This window comes from Sapajus apella, unplaced genomic scaffold (genome assembly GCF_009761245.1).
Source record: "Sapajus apella isolate SASKATOON/1434 unplaced genomic scaffold, GSC_monkey_1.0 scaffold114, whole genome shotgun sequence".
NCBI classification, from domain to species: Eukaryota; Metazoa; Chordata; class Mammalia; order Primates; family Cebidae; genus Sapajus; species Sapajus apella.
In genome coordinates this window covers 4,309,735-4,327,748 of record NW_022437054.1, presented here as the reverse complement: position 1 = coordinate 4,327,748, position 18,014 = coordinate 4,309,735, and the positions used below count along the sequence as shown (strand labels likewise).

Sequence of the window (18,014 nt, the reverse complement as noted above, 5' to 3'; positions counted from 1 at the left end):
TGGCAATGGGGTTGGAAGGTGGAGCACAAGTTGGGCAACTTTGAGGAAGCAGAATTGATAGGACATGATTGACTGTGGAGGATTAAGGGAGTGAGGCTCCTGGATGACTGGTTCCCAGTTGGTCTCTTATGGGAGATGCTCACTAAGGCAGAAGACATGAAGAAATGAAGTTTGGAAAAAGAGGGAGACATAATCTGGTCAGTTTTGGATGTGCTGAGTTGGACAAACCAAATGTAGACATCTAGGAAGCAACTGGGCCTGAAGGTGAGGAGAGAACAGAAGCCAGAGGTGTGATGAGATTCCTGAGGGAGTAGGCAAGGAGACCAGTGAAGGCAGGGCTCCGCTACCCACTGCAACTGTCTCCCACCTTGAAGGGATAAGCAGAGAAATACAAGCTTCAGCTGTTTTCCGGGTGAAAGTCTCCAAACTCAGGAGACACTGGCAAATCTAGTTTGCTTATTTGATACAGATATTTATCCATATTCTTTTCAAATGGGATCAAGTAGTTTTGTAGTAATTACATGATGAACTTTATTCATTTTCAGAAATCTTTTGTTAATTTCCTTTTGGACTCGAAAAATTGAAAACTGTATCTTCAGCCCTCTAAATACTCCTGTTGTACGGAAGTCTAATCTCTAACACTGCTTTTTTTGATCTTAGTTTGCAGCTGTATATATATACTTAAAATGTTTCCTGGTTAGTTCTGTCTTCACCTTCTATAAGTTCCATGACAGCAGGAACCATTTAATTCATCATTGTAGGCCTGGTGCCTAGCAGATTTTTGGCATACTTCTTTGTTGACTTACGAACTTTACTAGCTCCTCCCATCCCACCTTTCTCCTTTCTTCTTCCCTCACTCCCTCTCTTCTTTCTGTTCAACAAACATTTGTTGGATGCCAGGGATTCAGCTAGACTGGTATATAAAGATGACTAAAGCAGTGCTCCTGCTCTTGATACTTTAGTAGAGATAAACCTGATAAGTGGATGGCACCTTGATGTCTAGAATTTCATCAAGAGGATAGGGGAAAGGCATCGCTGTCAGGAGATGGCATGTGTCAAAGCTTGCGGGTAGGGAAATGTGAAACACACATGGTGCACATGAAGAAAGACCAGGAGTTTTATGTCGCTGGGGCACTGCATAGCATTCATGGAATGCTGTGGAAAGTAAGGCAGAACAAATCAGTGCCAGGTGAGGCTGAAAAAGCAGAGCCTGTGAAGGCATGAGAAACCATCCTCATTTTTGTGCCCCTAATCTTTACCCATAAGGGCATCTGGAAGGACAGGTGAGGATTTGTGGTTGACAGATAAAATGGTGGAGGATTCATTCATACCTATACTTTCTTGCATTGCCTATCTTTTCTTTTGGTTTTATATGATAAAAGATTACTTTATAAGCAATTATTTCTAAAACAATTCATTAGAGCCAATTTGTTTTCAATCAGCAGCAAACTATTTTTAATAAATGGACAAAAGCTTTTGCCCCTTGTCGATTTCAATCATTAAATTGTGTGGGAGAGTTTTTCAGTTTAGTGGATTAACACATTTCAAGGCATTATCCTTCAACAATAAGGGAGAGGTTTCTCTGGCCTCATTAATTAATTAATTTTTGGTGTAACTCCTGAATTCTTATTCAATAAGCTACAGTTTATTACTGACATTAATTACTCTGATCCTTAAGCGGAACCAGATTTGACAGGGGCAGCCTCTTCGAGCTGTCTCTGTCCTTCTGCCTCTTCACCTTTCTGTGAGCCCTTCTTTACTTTTAGGCACAGGATGTTCTAGCCTGATCTTGGACTTTCCCTGTCACAGCCTTGGAATTAGCCAGTTCTCTAGAGAATGGAACTGGTTTTAGATATTTGCACAAGTTTTTTATAATTTTTATTTACCGCGTTTTTAAAAAATGCCATTTTATAATAGCATTTTATATTCAGCTTAATGCCAATTAATGACCCCATTTTAAACGTTTTCCACAACCTGATATATCCCATGAGACCTTGACCTTGTGATCAAAATTTCTTCCAACTATACTAGTCTTTAAGAAGTAATAAGGTTGGCAAGGATGATGAGTATTTATAATTTTTTTAAAAAAGTAGTTTTAAAAACACATGAAAAAAAGCACCTCTCAGTATTTTTTACATCTATGTAAATATTTTATTCTGCTTCCAGATAGAATATTGAAATTTACATGTTAAAGACAATAAACAGCTAAGCTACTGACATAAAGTATACAATAAATTTATGAGACATAAGATACAGATGAGAAAAATCTGAAATAAGTTTTAACTTCATTTACCCTATTAGGAACATCAGGATGTCTGGAATTGATACTGGCCTTGGTCTCAAGTACTTGTTCCTGTATATACCTGTTTTATCCTACCAGAGAGCATATCACATTAGAGTGTCTAAGAAATCAGTGAATCTTTACTAAGCTTTCCATCTTACCAAAGTACAAAACATTATTTCAAATCTAGGCCTTCTGACAGAATCCAGTATCTATTTTTACACTTACTTTTTCTAAGTTCTTTAGTAAAATTATAAATCAGAAAGTAAGTCAAGATATGCTTATATCACAAAGAATATCAATGAAGATTTATGAAGATATATAGCTAGTACTTCTAAAAATCACAAATTTTGACATTTGGAGCAACATAATTGCCATATTATTATAGCTTTTATTAAAAAAGCCCCTTTCCAGCTTGTTTCCAGACTTCTTTTACGCCTTTAATGCTTTCTTTCTTCACACACTTCCAGTATTCTTGTATACTCTGATGTTGTGGTACCTGTTAACCAAAAGTAAAAATCAAGGGGTAAAAAAAGACAGTAAAAATCACTGTCTTCAAGGTTAAACACAATTTCATGTGTAGTTTATGTTACTGTTTATTTCCTTCCCTCCTCCAAAAGTAGTTGAGGATGGACTGTGTTGTAAAAGATGATCACAACAGAATGTAAAATGAGGGTAAAAGACAAAGAGTGAACGTGACTACACTTAATGTAACCAGGGAGTGGAACCAGACTCAGCACACATTAATGGAGTTTCTTCTGTAAGAGGGTGATAAAGATGTTGGGCCATCTCCTTTCACATACTGGCTTTAAAATTTAATTATTTTATAATGTTTTATAATCTTTCCCTTTTTCTGGTTAACTTTATTTAGCTGTGTGGAATAAAATTATAAACCCAAAGCTTTGATTTAATGTTGGCTTAAACTAAAAAAGAAGCAATAGGTCACAAAATATTTAATGAAAAGCGTCAAGAAATAATCTAATTCATGTGCAACATTTTTTAGCAAAAAATATGTGTGGATTACTATTTCTCTCAATAAAAAGGTAAAGGGTAGAAAATATTTGGATCCTGGTGACCACAGGAATTGATGGAAAATTCCACAGGAATTTCCATTGATGGAAATTAGCCAAGTGGAAGCAAAATTCTACTCCAGGTTATGTATGTTCTTTTTCCTATGACTGATTTACAGCTCTTCTTTTTAATGTCTTCTGAGAAAGGGCAAAGAGACTCCCAGGTAAACTGTTAACTGTAAAGACTGGCTTAATTTCCAGGAATATATTTATGGGGTGTCGGATAACTGCAAAGCTTATAAAATATTGTTTGCTAATGAAAATCATATTTAATATTTTTCCCTGTTATATTTGTTGCAGGAAATGGAACTGCTTTTCTGAGCTGTAAATAGCTTTATTTTCATGCATAGTCCCATATTCTCTCTCTCCCCACCTCCTTTCTTTCTTCTTATCTGTCTGTCTGTCTGTCTGTCTACCTATCTACCATGTAGGGTCTCTTTGGATCCTAGTTTTCCCCTTGCAGACTTCTTTTCTGAGAGTGCTTCTAGCACATTCTAATTTAAAAAAAAAATCTGAATTTGATCTGTCCCATAAATGTATAGACTCATATGTGACTTCGAGTGAATAATGCTAATGGTGAAATTAATTTCATTATCTCAGCTACTATACTAAGTATTTCACATTAAATTCTTACAATAATGCTTTCTGATAGGTTAGTTTCCTCATGGTATGGATAAAGAATCTGAGACTAAGAAAAATTAAGTGGCTTTGCAAGATTCAGCAGTTAATAAACAGTAGAGCTGGGATTTGAATTTACATATATCTAATTACATGTCGTCAGTCAAATACTAGGGTAGGATTTCTTTTTCCTTTTTTTGTAGAAACAGAGTCTCATGGTGTTACCCAAGCTGGTCTCGAACTCCCGGCCTAAAGTGATCTGCCCACCTAGGCCTCCTGCTGGGATTACAGATGTGAGCCACCATGTCTGGCTAGACTATATTTCTGAATAGCATTTTCCTTAAAAAAAAAAAAATTTTTTTTTAAACAGACAAGGTCTTGCTCTGTTGTAGAGGTTAGAGTGCACAGGTGCGATCATAGCTCACAGCACCTTTAAATAGTGATTTCTGATTAGATTCAGATTATTTTTTAAAAATCGAAGAAAATATTTAATCTCATAAAGTATATTTCCGTATTTCAATTTCAGCTTATAATCTTTTTATAAATGATGAAAACTCCATTTAAAGACTGTACATTTGCCCAAATTCTAGGTTTAATATCATTCAGTTAATGATAATGTAAACATGTATTATATAAAAAAATTTGTTACCCATAAACCTCGATGCATTCTGTTTTTTAACACCCCAAGAAACTCTTCATGACTAAGACATTCATCACCGTCCACATCAAAGATCTTGAAGACGGTGTCCAAAATATTGTTTGACAGTTCTTGTCCTGTTGCTACTTTCACAGCTCTCTTAAACTCGGCTAAAAAACAAAGATAAAACAACTCATCAACTACCTGAAATAGTCTCAGTGGAACTAATCTAAATTTTCATTATTTGAGAAGTAAAAGCAAATCCAAATTTTTATTATTTGGGAAGTAAAACAAAAACAAAAATGTCCATGAAGAAAATATTCAAATCCTAAATTGAGAGATGGCATTAAAGTCACTGCAAGATAAATGAGCTATTTTAATTTAATCAATGCTATAGACATATATTTAAATAATTCCTCCTTTTTAGGAGAATGAGAAAATAAAAGTAAATAAAGTAACCATTAAATTGAAGTACTGGTATTGTAAATCTAGAATAGCCACATTAAAAGCTAAAATAACCACATTATTTTTACTTATAATTTGTTCCCTGACTGGTAGTATTTAGTTGAAGAATATAGTAAAACTGTTTATAGGTGATAAAAATCGAATGGTTTTTCATAACTTACCTAGTCTGACAGGACGATGAGCTAAACTGAACATCTGCATGGCAATAGCAAAGTCTTCCAAGTGGGTTGTAAAATGGCAAAATGACTTGAACTCATCCAAACTAATGCTCTAATAAAACAAGAGTTTTTATTACAATTTTGTAAATACATTAAACAATCTTATAAACGCTGTGAACCTTCTTTTCTACAGTTAAAGACTAGTGTCATTCTAAGAGGAAGAGGCAACAGAACTTTCTCTGTTCCTTTCTCTCTGTGTGCACAAAGAAATGGCCACATGAGGGGCACAGTGAGAAGGTGCTGCGTGCAAGCTGAGCGAGAGGCCTCACCAGAAACTGGCCCTGCTGGTGCCTTGACCTTGGGCTCCTAGCCTCCAGAACTGTGAGAAATCAATCTACTGTTTAAGCTGCCTGACCTGTGGTGTTTGGGGGTGGCAGCCTGAGGAGACTAATATAGTCTGTTACGTGGTCCACTTCTGCTAAGTTTTATTAGTGGACACAGCACTGAGCAAGAGCACTGGGTTTTGGAGTTAGATGAACTTATGTTGAAATTCCGGTTCTGCCCTTTACAACGTGTATGACCATAGCATAAGTCCTAAGTAACACTTCAGGGGTTATACAGCTTGCCCAAGGTCTACTAACTGAAACAATCAGGATCTGAACCTTGGTCCATCTGACTTCAAAACCTGCACACTTAAAAATAAAACAAACGGACTCTGTGTGGTGGCTCATGCAGGTAATCCCAGCACTTTGGGAGGCCAAGGCAGGAGGATCACCTGAGGTTAGCAGTTTGAGACCAGCTTGGCCAACATGGTGAAACACTGTCTCTGCTAAAAATACAAAATTAGCTGCATGTGGTGGTGCACGTGTGTAGTGTCAGCTATTTGGGAGGCTGAGGCAGGAAAACTGCTTGAACCTGGGAGGCGGAGGTTGCAGTGAGCCAAGATTGCAGCACTGCACTCCAGCCTGAGTGACAGAGTGAGACTTCCTCTAAAAACAAACAAACAAATACAAAAGTTTAAAAAGTAAACAAGGCTGGGTACGATGGCTCTTGACTGTAATTACAGCACTTTGGAAGGCCGAGGTGGCCGGATTGCTTGAGCTCTAGAGTTGGAGACCAGACCGAGCAACACGGTGAAATCCCTGTCTCTACAGAAAATACAAAAATTAGCCAGCATGGTGGCATGTGCCTGTGGTCCCAGCTACTCAGGAGGCTTAGGCAGAAGGAGCCCTTGAGCACAGCGGTTTGAGGTTATTACAGTGAGCTAACTGCACCACTGCACTCCAGCCTGGGCAATAGAGCAAGACCCTGTCTCAAAAAAAAAAAAAAAAAAGTAAACAAAGTATAAAAATTCTCTTAGCTTTTACTTTGTTTTTGAGACAGTATTTCACTGTCATCCAGGCTGGAGTCCAGTGGTGCAATCACAGCTCACTGTAACCTTGAAATTCTGGGTTCAAGCTATTCTCCTGCCTCAGCCCCCCCAAGTAGCTGGGACTACAGGCACACAGCACTACACCAGCTAATTTTTAAATTTTATTTTTAGTAGAGAAGAGATCTTGCTATGTTGCTCAGGCTAGTTTCAAACTCCTAGGCTCAAGTGATCCTCCCACCTTAGCCTCAGAAAGTGCAGGGATTACAGGTGTGAGCCATTGTGCTCAGCCAAAAATTCTTAATTTGAAAGTAAATTCTTCCCTGCTTGAAAAAAAAAAGTTTCTCTTTGTAGGGATATTCAGGATCATGCCCTCCATAATGTGTAGTCTTACTCAAGGTTCATTGCTTTCAAGCTTTTGTGACTTCATGACATTTTTATTTTTAAACATTTCAATAAAGTTTTTGAAAAAGTAATATGCGCACATGGTTAAAAATTCAAACAGTATGAAGAATAAATGATGAAAAGTCCTTCCTCTTCTGATTCCCAGTTCCATTCCCCAGACATGTGATACCAATTCCTAGTGTGTCTCTGTCCAGAAATATTTTGTTCATATAAAAGTGTATACATGTACACACACATCTCCTTGTTTTACACAATGGGAACAATCTCTTCACATATTTCTGTATCTTCCTTTATTCTCTTAACAGTATATTTAAAAGATGATAGGCAGAGAGGAAAAAAAGAAAAAGAAAAAACCAGTGTATTTATCAGCACAAATAAAAGAGTGGCTGCTTCTATCATGATCTCAAAGTAGGCACTGGGTGCAACTTTTTTGATGTTGCTTTTCTGATAGATGAAAAATATTGTATTAATGTCTGAATTTGTATGTCTTACAGAGCCTTGCTCTGTTGCCCAAGCTGGAGTGCAGTGGCACGATCTTGGCCCACTGCAATCTCTACCTATCTGGTTCAAGTGATTCTCCTGCCTTGGCTTCCCAAGTAGCTGGGATTCCAAGCACGTGCCACCATGCCTGGTTAATTTTTATATTTTTAGAAGAGACAGGGTTTCACCAGGTTGGCCAGCTGGGTCTCACACTCCTGGCCTGAGATGATCCACCCACCTTGGCTTCCAAAAGTGCTGGGATTACAGGCGTGAGCCATAGCATCTGGCCTGAATTTCTATCTTTAATTGTGAATGAAGTTAAACATTTTTCACATGCTTATTAGTCATTTGTGGATTTCTCTTCTTGTGTCCTGTTTAGGTCCTTGGCCCAGATTTCTAATGGGTTTTTAGGTGACTTCTTATTGTGGGAGACTGTTCTCCATGAGTCTCACGTTTCTGTATATCTATCAAACAGAGGCAGCACCAACTGCATTTTTGTTCCAGATTATCTTTTCAAGGATTTCATGCCAGTAATCCCAGCACTTTGGAGGGCCAAGGTAGGTGGATCACCTGAGGCCGGGAGTTTGAGACCAGCCTGGCCAACAAGGTGAAGCCCATTCCACCGAACATATAAAAATTATTGAGGCATGGTGGCGTGTGCCTGTAATCTCAGCTACTTAGAAGGATAAGGCAGGAGAATTGTTTGTATAGCGGACAGCATTGTTCCTCAGGAGCACCGGACAGCTTTCCTTACTGTCCAGTATCATGAATACATAATGTCTCCCACTGCAGCAAAGCTCAGGAAGGTTTGTTTACTGCCCATTACAAAACATTCAGATTTATTAAGATGAGGGGTCTCAGCTGTGAGGTGGATCTACTGTGTGGGCAGCATCTACCTGGGCCTCTCAGCATCATGCCCACAGGGACTGGGAGGCAAGGGGGAACTGATACAAATATGTTGCTCATGTTGTTGCTACATTATGATAATAAAATTCTGTGTGTCTGACTCAATATTCTTGTATCTTCTGCAAACATCCATGAAACTGTTCAGGCTAACTTGCAAAGGGATAAAATCTCAGATACTCTACAGTTAATCACATGTTGATTTTCATAACATATTAAATAGGGAAAAAAATCTCACACCATTTTAAGTTTCTTGATACATACATACAGAGTCTCACTCTGTTGCCCAGGTGCAATCTTGGCTCACTGCAACCTTTGTCTCCCAGGTTCATGCAATTCTCCTGCCTCAGCTTCCTGAGTAGCTGGGACTACAGGTGTGTGACACCATGCCTAGCTACTTTTTTTTGTATTTTTTGGTAGAGATGGGTTTTCACCATGTTGGCCCGGCTAGTCTTGAACTCCTGACTTCAAGACAGCCTCCTGTCTCAGCCTCCCAAAGTGCTGGGATTACAGGTGTGCGCCACCACATCTGGCCAATCCCTACTGATTTTTAAAGATCCCATTATAAATTGAGAAAGTTGGTCTTTACATATCAATTATCTCCCACTTCCTCATGTTGTTAACTTTTTCTTTTGACTCTGATTATAATTTTTGGAGGGGATGAGGTGAGGTAACAAAATATTAATTTTTAGATATTTCATCAAATTTTCTTGGAAAGGTTCTGGGTTTTGCTTAGAAAGGTTTATGGCCTAAGATAAAACACTGTTTCCATGTTTTCCTCTACACTTTAGTTTCATTTTCTTTCTTCAACATTTAATTTTTTGATTTATTCAAAATTTAGAGTAATGAATGGGGTAGAGATTTATGTTTATTTTCTCCCTCAGATGGCCAGTGAATTATCCTAATGCCATTTATTAATAATTCTTTTACCCAACTAATTTAAAATACTATTTCATAAATGCTAAATTTTCCATATGTTCAAGTCTATTTCTGGAATCTGTCAAATTTATTGTCAGTAACAAACTATTTTAGTTACCAAGATTTTGATAATATATTTTAATATGTTGACATTCTTTTCCTATAAACTTTTATGGCTTGTCTAGTTTCTTCCCAAGAATTCAATTTTGGGAATAAAAATTCCCAAGAATTTTTATTGAAACCTGCAAGTGTTGACCAGTATCTGGCTCTTTTCTGATTCTCGTATGTATGAAAGACTGCAGTTCCTTGCCTCCCTGCATTCAGGTGGGGTTTGTGATTAGTCTGGCTAATAGCCAAGTGTCACATGATGTTTCCAGGCCAAAACATTTAATTGCTGGATTGTGACTCCCCTCCTTTTTTTCCTGCCACAGCCTCTGAGTGTGGTGCTTCTTCCAGATGACGCAACTCCAAGATGGCACAGCCTCAGAGGGTCTAGACCCCTGAGGGGGTCTATACCTCTATGCAGACAGAGACACCTATCAGCCCATAATGGAACTGTGGCATGACTGAGCAAGAAACTCAGGGTCAGCCAGGGGGATTTCAGGGTTAATTTGTAGTTGCAGCAAACTTGGACTGTTCTAATATACCTATTACACTTATAGGCTAACTGAAGAATTAGAATACAACCGAATTGCTATATTTATAATTCTAAGGCTTTCTATTCAATAATAGGGAATGTCTTATAATTAGATGCGTTTTCTTTCTATAGCCACCAAGGCTATTGTTTTCTTTTTTTGTTACATTTACTTCTAATTGTTATATATTTACCTTGCAATTATAACTGGGTTCTTCTATTGTATTTTATCTTTTTTCTTAAAATAGAAGTAACTTTTAAAAAAGTTATATAAAATACATGTCCATTGCAAACACTTTTTTGGAACAATACATAAAGGTATAAAGAAAGAAACAGTCACTTGAAACCTCACTACTGCACATGAATAATTATTAATACCTTGGCAATCATCATTTCACACATCTCGTATACACATACATACACATATGCATGCCATTACGTTTTCTACTTGTAATTTGTATACAGGAGAGCTGCTGCTTCTTATATATTAATTTGTAACAGGTACTTCAGGTACTTTATTGAATTCTTACTGTTTCTATGATTTTTCTACTGAATTCTCTTGGGTTCTCTAGGCATATAATTGCATCATATAAAACAGAGACAACTGCTACCTCCTTTTTAATACTCTTTTAAATAACTGTGTTAATTTGGACTGGTTAAGATTTCCAGAATGATATTAAATAATAGTGGTGATACTTGTCTTATTCACAGCTTTACTGGAAATGAAAAACTTGTAATTGCTAGACTCGATTCTGTCTTAGGCAGTAGTTTTCCTTCATAGGAAAATAGCATGTACAGAACATTCCTCAAATTGATTTTATATACTATTGAGAGTAGCACAGTCTTGGTTAATTCAGAAGTTACTTTATTTATTTATTTACATATTTGTTTTGAGATGGAGTTTCGCTTGTCGCCCAGGCTGGAATGCCATGGCTCAATCTCAGCTCACTGCAACCTCTGCCTCTCGGGTTCAAGCGATTCTCCTCCTCAGCCTCCCAAGTAGCTGGGATTACAGGCGCATGCCACCATGCCTGGCTAATTTTTGTATTTTTAGTAGAAATGGAGTTTCACCATGTTAGCCAAGCTGGTCTCGAAATCCTGACCTCACAAGATCCATCTGCTTCAGCCTCCCAGAGTGCTTTGATTACAGACGTGGGCCTCCATGCAGGGCAGAAGTTACTTTATTTATGTAAACATGTGTAACTTATTATTTCATCTTTATCACATACATAATAAAAGGTATACCAACCTCTCCTGCTGACAACTTCTCTCTCACATTTTTCCAATAAATATCTTTATTTTCAGTGTTAGTGAAAAAAAGTAGCCACTCTGCAAAGTCTTCTTTTCTCATGAAACTCAAACCTTTAGAAAACTGAAGGAATTCCATTTCTTGAATCTCTGTTTGTAAATTTTCCATAAATCTAAATGTTAAAATACAAAATTAGTAAAGTAACTAGTGGTATCCAACCTTAAATACTGTAAATGGGTCTGCAAAGTACCTTCACTATTACCCACTGAGTGGCTGGCCTCCTGATGTGGTGAGCAGGATAAGGCAGAGTGCTGTGCAAGGATTGTGGCGAGAGGGAGGATGCAGAGACGCTGATTATGTTCAGCACTGGCTTCCATCAGCAACTTCCTATACTCAATATGTTTGTGTAAGTTATAGCTGGCAACCTACATTTTGATAAACCTAACAACTTAAAAAATTATGTAAAATGTTGCTTTGACACATCCAGAGAAAATACAATTCCATGGGAACTAATTTTTTCCAACATAGAAAAATTATCAATAATCAGAGAAATTTAAAATTTAGGTGGGACATTGCTTTTAGAATGTTAATCATAATTACTACTTCCTAACATTTTTCTGATACCAGGGTTAATCAGTGTAATCAATGGCTTGGCATCAAAGCTTAGATCTTCCTAAAAACATAATCTGTTTAACAATAATACATGTCTATATGACTCAACATGCCTTTCTTGTAAAAACAACATGGCACTTTGATCAAACGGTCATCAATGGCTTCCCAGGAAAGGGACAAGTTGAGAAGACATCAGATTAAAATAAATCTTCTTTGAACAAGAACCCAGAAATGTTGTACTTGATTTATTTATAACCTACATCATGTGAAAGTATTATCATCTCCACGAATTTTAATATGTTGCAGATCTCTTTATTCACTTATCCACATGTTAAAAGATCTATACTATCCGTCATGTCAAATTCAAATGAAAATATACATGAGGGGATGACAGAGAGGGACATTCTAATTCAGTGGGAGAAAAACTGTCACTGTTAAAAATTACTTGCTTGAAGTTCTACATTTATCCCAGAAATCTTAAAAGCATGAAGGAGTTTGATCTTAGACTTCTGTCTACATGGTAGGCAAGAGTTTGTTACTTAACAAAACATTTTCTGAATGTACTGAATACACAGATTCATCAATGCCATGTTTCTTTCTGGGTCAAAGCAGAACTTTATCTAAAATTTGAAGCATTTTAAGTTTGGACTGATGGATCAACAAAATATTTTCCTGATATATTTTGCCTTTTATTTAGTTTAGTTTTCTTGCCCTGTATACTGTAATGACATTCAATTGATTCTTATTACGACTGTTAAATGCATGCTCTACTTGCAAATGAGTGTATACTGAATTATGCAAGCAGAAAATATGGTATAAAAACATTATTAACATGTTCCTTTCCCTTTCTTTTTCTTCAGGCTCTAACCGAGCCGCTTGCAGAGGCTGAAATATTATAAACTTAATTGCCATTAAACTATACATTGTCAGGATTAAGCTACTTTCATCTTACCTAATTATACTACTTTTAATGAATATGAGCCCATTTATGATGATAATCTTTTCCCTTTAAGCCTAAAATCATAGTATCTTGAAAGTCTAGAACATGATCTGAACATGCATATATGAATTGGAAGATTTATAGATAGGCTGACAGACACATTTGTGAACAAATCACATACTTTGTAAATTAGTGGGTTAATTAGAAACAATGAAAGACATCTGTTCCTCCTCACTGGAATTGTTTAGGCAGTGGTGTACTGGAGTGGCTCATATCAGCTGTGGGTCTGCGAGCACATCTTCCCACCTCTGCTGCATGCTGGGGGGCTTGACATTGGCGTGGCAAGAGTATTTATTTATACCACTAATTGGCAAACACTACAAATCAAGGCTGTTTTTCCTGAGACAGAGGACTGTTAAACATATTTACGAGCACACTACTGCTTACAGACACCTCTGAATTTATAAAAGCTCTTGATGAAACTCAGAACTCCGCAACTAATAATTGGCATTTCAGAATTTTTAACAGTCCCAGTCCTAAAAAGTACATCAGTATCAACATCCTCCCCAATTTTTCCTGATAAGAAGACTTGAGGCCAATTTTCTTCCCTCTAACCATTATATATCTTAAGTCACAGGTTTATTTTCAGTATAAAAAACTCACTGGAATAAAAAATGAGGTCAAATGTGCCATACTAGAAATAAACTCAGGGATTATTTCTGGTTACTGTCTTTAAGGCTAATTCATGGAGTTTAAAAGAAGGGAAAAGAAATGCAGAAGAAGAAAAGTCTCCAAAGAGAGTAAGAGAGAAGAGGAAAAAAGAGACAGGAAAAACACAACAAAACCAAGATGTACTGATTCAGGGGGTAAATGTCATCAGGAGCTGCCTGAGTAGCCCGAGTCAATGCTTTCCCCCCGAACATCACGTTGGTTGATAGAAAATTCAGTTTTCACAATTTAAATTATCTGCTGCTTTCATAACAATAAAAGAACACCAAAATCCTGGAGACAGAATTAAATTATACTGTGGTTTTTACTTAAAAGGCTAAGTGGTATTTCAGTTGGAAAATCTTTTTATTAGTTGTATAAGTAAAAAAAACCAAAACAGAAAACAAATCACAAGTTTTTCTGTGTGCTTCCTCATTAGCTGATGAGTTTCTCTTGATCTGTGCCTGTCCTTTTGGTAACCTAGTCTGGTACTTGAAGGCCCATTCAATGCATCCACCACCTATCAGAAGACTATGGAACTCTGGTGATGCTCCCCACCTCAGCCTCCCAAGTAGCTGAGGCTATGAGTGCATACCACCACACACATCTCTTTTGCAGAGATGAGTTTTTGCCATGTTGCCCAGGCTGCTGTCGAAGTCCTGGGCTCAAGCAATCTGCCTGCCATGGTCTCCCAAAGTGCTGGGATTACAGGTGTGAGCTGCCACGCCAAGCTCCAGACCCCACTCTTAATTGCTTCCCACTTTCTCACCCACGCCTCAGCTCTAATGGGCTGCAAAAGGCCTTCTTCAAGTATGGCTTAAAGAAAACCATATTAAAACTGCACATAGTGCTATCTTCACAAATTGATGGTGCACATTTTCAACTGGGTCCTTGAGCTTTCCAGACCCTCTTCTGCAAGCCTGGAAATGTGTTCTTTGATTTTACTTAGAAGCTATTTCAACCCCTTTTCACTTTCTTTTCTGTTTATCCTCAGCATATGACTTTGCCCCTGCTTCCTACAGAAACTAGAAACCATTATTTAATAAATGCATTCATTTTCTTATTGTCACTAAAATTTTTAATAGCATCTACAGGCATCCTTCTCTCCACTCTCTCCAACCTGTCACAATGGATGAGGAGTCCCTTTTCCTGTCTGTGGCTAACTTATTTGCCTGCACTGTGAATCTTACCTAGATTCCTGCACTTCCTCCCCCCCTTCAGGGACCTTGCTCCTCTGGTGATTCCCAGTCACTCCTGTATTTTCAGCCTTCACCTCCTTCCATCATCAGTTAAACATGTTATTCATTACACTCCCAGAAACACAAAAGTATAAGCTCCAAATAATACATATGGAAAATTTTTTGTGGAATTTCAATGATTTGGCTAGTATGTTGGTGCAAACTTTTGAAAATATTATATATTAGAAGTCATTTTCTGTTATTTTATGACTTAGCAAAATTTAAAAGATATTTTATGATTGCCATAACTTCCAGCCTATTATAATTTTAACTTTAGGGACACTTTGCAATACCTTAGAAAACTTCTGAAAAATTTCACTTTTAAAGTTTTTGTTAATTTAATCAGATTTAAAAAACTGCACGATGGTATGACATATTTCACAGGGCCCATTATTTATAGGAGCCATTAAAGTAAGGTGAGAAGCATCCTTAAAAATTAACTAGTCAGGAAATCTTAAAGTGAAGTGAGGTGGTATGTTAGTATCTCTGTGAATGTAGTTTGAAAAATTATCAGTAATATGACAATATCAGCATTATGATAACAGCTTTCCTTGTTTTAAATTATGATACTTTTGAAACTTCAAAAAACATTGAGAGAGTGATATTTTAAGTATACAAAAGAAGTACGGTTTAAACTGTTGTTGAAAAAAGTTGTTATAGAGAGGTTAGATGACTCAGTATAGCTATCGGGTAAACTGTGATTAGTGGGATTAGGATACAATTCAGAAACATAGATTTTTTTTTTTTTTTTTTTTTGAGACAGAGTCTCAATCTATCACCTAGGCTGGGGTGCAGTGGTGCAATCTCGGCTCACTGCAACCTCTGCTGCCTGGGTTCAAGCGATTCTCCTGCCTCAGCTTCCCAAGTAGCTGGCATTACAGGTGCCCGCCACTGCACCCTACTAATTTTTGTATTTTTAGTAGAGACATGGTTTCATCATCTTGGCTAGGCTGGTCTTGAACTCCTGACCTTGTGATCCACCCAGCTCAGCCTCCCAAAGTGCTGGGATGACAGGCCTCGAGCCTCCATGCCTGGCCAGATTTTTTCTTTCTTTTTTTTTTTTTTGAGACAGAGTCTCACTCTGTTGCCCAGGCTAAAGTGCAGTAGGCACTTGGATTTTCATGTATTCTTCTCCATTCCTTAAATCTAATCAATCACTGAGTCCTACAATTTTATCTCCTGTGTCTGGAAATCTTTTCCACTTCAAAATCTTTATTGCCACTACACTAGTTCAAGGCTCTTATTTCTTTTCTGGAATATCTGAATGGTCTTCTCTCTCATAAAATCTAACCTCTACTCTGCTGCCAGATGACGGGCACATCTGACTAAATACCCTTCACACAGCATTCTTCAGGGCCTTCATCACTGAGTTAATTCAACAAGCCACCTCTGTCTTATAAAACCTTCACACAGGTAAGTACATACTTCCCCAGCCTCCGTTCTCCTCACCTTATGCTTACTGCTTTATGAACTCTACTGCTTCTAATTCCCTTTACAAACCATACATTTTCATGCTTCTACATCTTTGCTCCTGCTGTGTTATCATTCCCTCAAATGGCTCCCTGCCCAAAGCACTTTTGCCTGTTAATCCCTGCTAGTTTGTCAAGATTCAGCTTAGTATTTCTTCCAGAAAGCGTCCCCTGATTACCTAGTCCCAACCTTTAACACAGGGTACACTAAGTGATCTTCTGTGCTACCCAAATATCCTGTTTATATAAGAAAACACTAACTACAATGTATTTAAATGTTTTTCTGCCTGTTTGCTAGACAGTTTCCAGAAGGAACTATCCCTAGTGTTTGAGAGGTAATTTGACACATAATAGCATATATCACATTCAATAAATCTTTACTGAACTGGATTCAGCTAAATAAGATGCAGGTCTCCTGCCTCCCAAGTCAGTGTTTTCCCTGCTATTCTGTTCTGCTTTTTGATATTTAAGACTTTGGTTAGTGGAGTAGCACAGGGAGGCGCACTGTCTCATTGTGCATGGAATTATTATCATTGGGAAGAAGGTACACAGGACACCGTATTTTAATGTTTATAATAATCATATAGGTAAGCATTATTCTTTCCATTTTTTAGATAAAGAAAAGAACTTAGGGAGGTTAAATACATTACTTAAAATTAATGTTAGTATAAAGCTTTACTTGAACATGTCATGTCTATTTGTTAATATACTGTTTATGGCTGTTTTCACACTACAACCATGGAGTTGTGTAGCTGTGAAAGAGATCATATTTACTCTTTGGCCGTTTGCAGAAAATGTTTGCCAACCCTTGTGCTAGAGAATGAGAGACTACATGAAGCAGCTGAGGTGTCCCAACTGAGATCATCTTAGAAGAGCCAGCAGCCAGCCAACCCATCAGCAGACTTCAAATGCAAGAGTACAGTAAAGATCTGCCAATCCTGTCCCCATCAGGAGAACTACCCAACTGCCTTAAAGACTCCTGAGAATAAATGGTTGCTGTTTTAAGATGGGTTGGTGTTTTGCCTAAAGAACTGATGCTAGGGGCATGGTTCTTTGTTGCAAATATTAAGTTACTAAAAAGAATTCTAAAAAGTATTCTATGAAACAGAAAATAGGTTCTATAATAGGTTAGAATATTTTGAGCACACTAATTTTAGTTTCTATTTCATAGGTTTAGTCCTTAAGAGATAAATACTATATAGATACACAAAATTCAGACAGTATTTTAGTTTTATAATCTGCAGTTCTGGGAAATGAATATATTCTCTTTCTCTTTATTTCTTACCCATAACATTTCCCTAAATGAATATAAATATTTGCATTTACCTTCGAAATTCTTTATAATGAAGTTTTCTTTGTCCTCTTTTTCCAAAGAAATGGATCTGAAGAGTTGTGTTAATTTCAGGTTCTTTCACTGTTGCTTCCTATTAAAAAATTATAATAATTTAAAATATTATAAATGAGAAAAAAAATTGAATCTGTAGAACTCTTAGAATAATACCCAGAAAGGACAACAACAAAAGCTGTAAAAGAGGGATAGAGTCATTCCTTCTGTTATTTTGCAAACACTCCATAACCATCTTTGCTCAAGCAGGCAAAAAACAGTAAGGGCTGAAATACTCAAGGTGGACTTCAGCATGAAACAAGATCTTAGATCAGGCCAAAAAAGAAGTTTAGAAGAGTGAAATAAATGTTACTTCAAAATATGATCTCTAGGTCTTTACTAATGAAGCAGCACTGAGTTAAAGCAAGAAAGTCTTTGAGCTTTTGTTGAATGTTGGAAATACTTGCAAAACACTTGTTTTTCCTAATTATAAAATTAACTGGTGAGAATTCCAGTAAAGGTAATGAGTGAGGCAG

At 37.2% G+C, this 18,014-nt stretch overlaps 1 protein-coding gene across 1 annotated transcript in view; it reads right to left on the bottom strand.

Annotated features, from left to right (window-relative positions):
- Positions 1–2,136: 2,136 nt before the first annotated feature.
- The window catches only part of MICU2 (mitochondrial calcium uptake 2), a 108,493-nt gene continuing 92,615 nt past the window's right edge, over positions 2,137–18,014 (bottom strand). Inside the window, exons 8-12 of the mRNA XM_032260101.1 lie at positions 17,481–17,578; positions 11,188–11,359; positions 5,233–5,341; positions 4,619–4,776; positions 2,137–2,780 (exon numbers count right to left, since the gene is read on the bottom strand). Coding sequence (XP_032115992.1) covers positions 2,676–2,780; positions 4,619–4,776; positions 5,233–5,341; positions 11,188–11,359; positions 17,481–17,578 — 642 coding nt within the window. The 3' untranslated portion in view covers positions 2,137–2,675. The remainder of the gene's footprint in view (positions 2,781–4,618; positions 4,777–5,232; positions 5,342–11,187; positions 11,360–17,480; positions 17,579–18,014) is intronic.